The sequence below is a fragment of the Anarrhichthys ocellatus genome, unplaced genomic scaffold (assembly GCF_004355925.1).
Source record: "Anarrhichthys ocellatus isolate YVR2014 unplaced genomic scaffold, GSC_Weel_1.0 scaffold149, whole genome shotgun sequence".
NCBI classification, from domain to species: Eukaryota; Metazoa; Chordata; class Actinopteri; order Perciformes; family Anarhichadidae; genus Anarrhichthys; species Anarrhichthys ocellatus.
Window position 1 is genome coordinate 325,878 of NW_022280179.1, and position 6,688 is coordinate 332,565.

A 6,688-nucleotide genomic window follows, 5' to 3' on the forward strand; every position below is an offset into this window, starting at 1 on the left:
AGAGAAGTAGAGTCATTTTCTCATAGACTTCTATACAACCAGAGGAGGCGCCCCCTGGTGGACATTAGAGAGAATGCAAGTTTTAAGACATGAAGCATCGGCTTCACTTGTCAGAACCGGAGGCTGATGCCTGATTAAAATACAGCCAACGCTAGCATGTGCACGGCTCCTGCATTAGTGTATTACAGTCTGTGACTCCACTGAGCTCATTGATCTTCTGTGTGATAATCCATGGACTCGGATGGATCCAGTGTGTCAGAAACAATCAGTCCTCCTGCTCCGTCTTCTGTTCCCACTGTAGGGAGATGATCTCGACAAGCAGGATCAATAAAGAGAAGGTTTCGCTGCAGCAACTGTAAGCATCAGTAAGAGTGAGGATGACCAAGGCCGAATGGAGGTGAGTTTACTTGTCTCTCTGTTGCTGCTGAGCCTCATATGCCGGCTTTAAGCTACTTCTTATTCCTCACCAGACGTCTGGTCTGTGTGTCCTCAGAGCTGTTTGATCCACAGCACAACTCGGCTGACTGTGAGCGGCCTAATAGACAAACTCCGGCTCTAACACAAACATGTTCTTTCAGTTATGTTTCGTAGTCTTCTTGTAATTACCACTGAATTTATTCTACTTCTACTTCAGAGTTTAAATAGTTGAATTAATATCAAATCAACTTTTCATGTCACACATTAGCAATTAATTGGTGAACTTAAGCCTCAACCCTTCCTACTATGAGGAGCAGTGGGCAGCTACTACTGTACAGCAGGGAGCAGTTTGGGGGTCTGGTGCCTTGCTCAGGGGAACTTCAGCAGAGCCCAGGAAGCCAACGGGCACCTCTCAAACTGTCAGTCCACACAATATATTTGGTCGGTGTTGGGACTTGAACTGGTCCCCACAGACTGAGCTTCCTAGATACAGTTTGTGTTATTATTACTAGATTACTAGATTGTATATATACATGTATGTATGTGTGTATATGTGTATATGTACATAACTACCTCTCCTCCTCCAGCACGGGCCCTCCTGGATGGTATAGGAGAGGTCGCTGAACTCCAGGTCCACGGCGGAGCGTTTGGGGAGGTGGGAGAAGCGCTGAGCTTCGGTGATGTGGTTCTCCACCTTCTTCAGGTGGGTCAACATGGACGCGTCCTGCTGCTGGACGCCTCCGTTACACACGACCACCTCCTCTACGTGGATGCTCACAGAGTCGGGTTCCAGCGCCTTGTTGTCCATACCGGCTCTGTGTCTGAGAGGAAGCGAGTCAGTCATTAGCTTCATTACCTGCTGACGTGTCTCATTTTTAAACACCTGCACCGGGGGGTTTGGTTCCTTGCTTGCATATTTAGAGGTTGTTTAATAAAAGTTCTACGTTCCTCCTGAAACAACAGAGCAGCAGGACACTGGAGCCAGTCAGCAGCTCAGCTTTATGCCAAAAAACAGAAGAGGAGGAAGAAGAGAAATATAATAATATAAAATACAACAACAGGCCTGACCATAAAAGCTGGCAGCGTACAGTAAAGCCCAGACTTCACTATAAAAAGGTGCTTTTAGGCATTTAATGAATGTACAGTCGACACATGTCGACTGTACATTCATTATTATTACATATTACCCATTATTACCTATTATTATTACACCCAAATAAAGAAAAAACAACAACTCAGCAGCCACATGGTGATTGTTTCCTTCAGTCCGGTATCGTGTATCAGACGAGCTGATAAGAGACCAACGGAGCAAAAAAGCTTTTAAATTGGTCAGTGACTCCATTTACGTGCACAAAATATTTGTCCTTATTACAAAAAAAGACAATATTCCTACTCGGCTGTTAACACGGCTACTGAAAATGAATACTAATATACTAATAATCCTGTTAACATGCAGCCATTCATACTCTGATTATTAACGTATTCGGTGGAGGTTCCTTCAACCATCTTCTTGAAAAGGTCCGCGTTGTGATATGTGTTCATATCCAAAAAGCTGTTGATATCCAGGTAAACTACATTCCCGTACAATGAAACCGCATTTTCAATTAAGTTCGGAGGGAAACGTATTTTTTCTGTTTTTGACGTATTACAAACACGTTTCTTATCAGTCAGCAGAAGCCAAACCACGATGTTTTTACTAAACCTAAGCGAGTAGTTCTGTTGCCTGAACATAACCAGGTAATTTTTATTTTGTTGCCATGTCCAATGTTTTAAAAAAAGGAGAAAATCCATTTCCCTTGAAACGTCATTGAGAATTCATACTAGTTGTATGGGAACCTAATTTAGTAGGAGACAGGTTTGACTGGCGATACTTCATTATTAGTCGAGCTTCAGTGGAAACGTATATATACGTTTCCTGGGAAAAGATAGCTGAGGTGTGATCAACAAAATCCATTTCCATTGTCCTGGCAGGACAATGGAAATATGCAACCCGCCCTGTGATCGAGGTGATTACCGATCATCGGAATAAGAGATACGTCTAATCTACTCTCTACAGCGCAGACCGCTGTTAGAAACGGTTCCCAAGTCTGAGGTGGTACAGTAATTTGTCCTTTTTTTGAGACAGAAGTCTCATTTAATCACTCATGGGGTTCTTAATCCCTTTGGGGATTAAAATCAACTTTCTTTTCCACCCTTGATCTGCCCGGAGGCGGGAGGGGCTCGGGAGCTACCGGCTTGGGAACAAATCTGCAGACTCAGGTACACTACCAAGCACCGAGCTAATGTATGGGAATCCACTGCTCCTTCGCTTGCCCTCCCACACCATACCTCCAACGCGGACACATTTCACTGACAGCCTCGGAGAGGGAAGCCAAATGGTGTCAAATAGTCCTGAGAAACGGAAAACGTAACGCCAACGTGTCACGAGTCCACCTGGATGGAACGGCACCGCTCTGGACGGAGATGGTTGGAGAGGAGAGGCCGAGAACCCGCTGACCTGAGATCATACCGCTTCAGATTATCTACTGTACCGCGGTTGCACTTCTATCTGACTCTAAGACTTGATGCCCCGAATACGGCTGGATTAAAAAGCCAATTACAGTCAATCAAAGTGGTCAGGAACAAGCAGCTAAATGGAGACATCAAAGTGATGATAGGAACTCATGCCAACTGCCTGGTTTACCTGGAATGAACTCTCATCTATAGATGTAGTCTCTCTGTGCACTCTTGTTTACAGCCATTAACAAAGCTATGAAACAAAGCACAATAAAACACACCATCACTGGGGCTTTACACACTTGCACCAACCTTTATGTTATATGTTAAAATTGAAGAAATAGTTTTGGAAAATTGTTCTCAAGCCTGTCTACCAAACATGAAACAAGAGTAGCGCTGCATAATTCATCGACATTTTATCGAAATCGCAATAAAATTGGTCTCCTGTAATATTCAAATAACAGCAGACAAAATATTTGTTAATACGTGTTTCTGTTAAAATGAGAATAGCGATATGAACATAATCATTCCTTCTAATATCGCAAATCATATCACAATTGCATTATCAGTCCAAACAATTGCAATTAGATAGTTAAAAAAAAAATGTTCAGCCCTGATTAGCTTAGCTTAGCATAAAACAGCTAGCCTGGCTCACTCCAGAGTTTAAAAATCTGAACTTCCAGCACTGTCTCGGACAGTGTTGTAGAAAATGCAGTGACTTGCACGGCTTCATAAAGAGTGAAGAGTACCGGCTTTTAACTGTGGATTTATTACTATTATTATTTACAAATGGCCACATGCTTCTTCCCCTTTTTATGGTTACAATAAATAAAAATGGCAATTTAGTAAGGAAGCGAATTTTCCTCCATTTCTAACCCTCTCTGTGATGTTACACAGGTTCTTGTATCTGTATGTGTATTTCATCTTTGCCATCAGAAGATAGCGATTTGATCGACGACTTATTGCCGCAATAAAGTAGATCTGTCACTGCCCACGGTAAGAGAAGATTCGTGCTTGAATATGAAGGGCCATTACCATTTTCATAAGGCTGACATACTGTGACTTCTTGACTTTTGATTTGATGAAGAATATTCCAGAGTTTGGTCATGACCTTTATTCACAGAAGTGACTTTATCCCTGTGTTTTGATGCATGTAAAATGTCAGCTCTGCAGAAGCTAACAGCCACTGGTGATATCCCACATTCTAGGATAGTATTTAACCGCACTGCACTCACTGGTGTAAGTATAGTGTGAGGCTGCTATGAAAGGCCTATAAAACACTCTTTCAGCAAAAGTCATACAGCTGCTTTTCAATGGCCCCAAGTTCTTCAGAGTAGAACTTCACCCTTTAACCCTTTACTTCTTGGTTGCAATATGTTTTGAATGAGGAATGTTCCCGGGTCATTCTGGGGAAACCGCAAAACTGAAGTGGCCAAAGCACAACTCTGAGTCTCAACACATGTCACTGAGAGATGATATCTACGAGTGTAACAGAAGTGGATTCTGACTCTGGGCGATAAAACTGAGATTAAATATCACTACTTGGAAGAGTATTTGGAAGTATTTTAATTGCTATTTGTATTCTTGATTTTTATCGTTTTGGTACTAGTCATTTCTGGGAAAAATACTGTAATTTTTATTCCGCCCTCCCTTTAATTTCCCCTATAAGAGCCAATGAACGATTACATCACAGATATATTAAGTATATAGTTGACGCCATGCTTTTTATTTTAAACGTATTAAATTCCTACAGTCACAAACCGTGTCATAAAGGGGGTGACCGTGGCTCACTGGGTTAAGAGGGTTGTCTGGGAACCGGAAGGTCATGTCACGTGTCGTAGTGTACCTGAGCAATACACTGAACCCCAGGCCCCCCGGGTGCCTGTCATTGGTCCCTAGCATCCCACTGCTCCCTATATACAGGGATGGGTCAAATGCAGAGACAAATTTCCCCCTTAAGGGATCAATGTAGCATAATAAATTAAAATTTAATAAATAAAAAAATTTAATAAATGAGAATGTATGATCTGTGTAGGTTGAAGTTAGAGGTAATGAGTACATGTAAATATGCTGCTGTGAGGAGTCTTGTCTAAGTACTCTATACACTGCAATAATTAATACACATGGTTTCTAATTGTTGTGTCAGTGAACAGCCTCCTAGACTAGGGACTGGCTGTCCCTAGATAACATGAGCGGGCTGAATATAAAGGATATTAAGACCCAGGGAAGTGGGTTAATAGTGCTGGTCTCCCATGACTTTGTAAGAATAAGAGCTAATTCACTGAACAGGCTTTGATAGTTGTGAAAAAAAACCTTCCGAGCTCACATACATTCCTAGTACGAGCTCCAGCACTCAGAGGCTCCATAATCACAGCAGCACTTCTTACTCACGAGACAGAAGCTGAAGTAGAGAAGGGGGAAGGGTTGATTTATCCTAATGTACAGTAGCAAACCATCTCAGCTGAGCAGTTCATAAGGGACCATGTCATAAATAAAGAGACTAAACTACTGGATCGTTACCGGGCAAATCACAGCTGATGCTTCGGGTATTAATCTTGTTAACGTTAGCCAAAAATAACTCAATTAACCAACTGAAGTAACAGTTAACGGTTATTGTGACGTAGCCTAACGTTAGCTTATAACACGATTAACGTTCATTTTAAGAGTTATATTTAAAGTGCATGATTTAATACCACAAATTAAACAGAAAGTCGACTTAAATGAAATATAACCAATGTTAAAACACTTTTCAGGTGCATTTACATCGACTTTTTACTCATGTTGACGCTCTTTACTTTCAAGTCGCTAATTTACTGTACGTAACAATTAGCGACTTGTTCCGCTTTATTTAAATGAGTGCGTAAACCAACGGAACATAATGAGATGGGATAAACTGGTGGACAGTGCAGGGACCCGCCTGTACAGTGACACAACCAGGAGGAGAGATGAGTCATATAAGATAAAGAAGTAGAGTCATCAGGACCTGATAACACAGTTAAGAGGAGCACAAAAAGGAGCTTACGTTCACTGCTGTAGAGTGAAGTGTCGTAGTCCTCCGCGGTGGTTCTGTCTGTCGGGATGTCGTTATCCTGGTGCAGCATTCAGCATCAAACACGCTGTCTGTTCCGGTCTGACGCAGCTACAGCAGCGCTGCATGCCGGAGCAGAGCACAGGAGAGCGGGGAGGGCGGAGCGGACAGGAGGGGTTGGGTGGAGGAGGAGGAGAGAGGAGGAGGTGGGAGAGGAGGAGGAGAGAAGGGAGAGGTGGAGTGAGAGGAGGAAGATAATGAGGAGGTAGAGGAGAAGGAGGGGTTGGGTGGAGGAGGAGAAGGAGGTGGAGGAGGAGGATGTTACGTTCTGTGTAGATGTTACCTTCCCTTCCCGTGTAGATGTTACCTTCATGTGTAGATGTTACCTTCCCTTCTCGAGTAGATGTTTCCTTCCCGTGTAGATGTTACCTTCCTGTGTAGATGTTCCCTTCTTTGCAGATGTTTCCTTCCTGTGTAGACCTTTCCTTCCTGTGTAGACCTTTCCTTCCTGTGTAGATGTTACCTTCATGTGTAGATGTTTCCTTCCCGTGTAGATGTTACCTTCCCGTGTAGATGTTACCTTCGTGTGTAGATGTTACCTTCCCGTGTAGATGTTACCTTCATGTGTAGATGTTACCTTCCCGTGTAGATGTTACCTTCATGTGTAGATGTTACCTTCCCGTGTAGATGTTACCTTCATGTGTAGATGTTACCTTCATGTGTAGATGTTACCTTCCCGTGTAGATG

At 42.7% G+C, this 6,688-nt stretch overlaps 1 protein-coding gene across 2 annotated transcripts in view; it reads right to left on the reverse strand.

Moving 5' to 3' along the window:
• LOC116400125 (ATP-binding cassette sub-family G member 4-like) overlaps positions 1-6,083 on the reverse strand; it is a 21,094-nt gene extending 15,011 nt beyond the window's left edge. Inside the window, exons 1-2 of one of the 2 annotated variants that reach the window (XM_031877793.1) lie at positions 5,936-6,083; positions 991-1,232 (exon numbers count right to left, since the gene is read on the reverse strand). In XM_031877793.1, coding sequence (XP_031733653.1) covers positions 991-1,225 — 235 coding nt within the window. In that variant the 5' untranslated portion in view covers positions 1,226-1,232; positions 5,936-6,083. Of the gene's footprint in view, positions 1-990; positions 1,239-5,935 lie in introns of both variants that reach the window. The other variant, XM_031877792.1, reaches the window with a different exon arrangement.
• Positions 6,084-6,688: the final 605 nt, after the last annotated feature.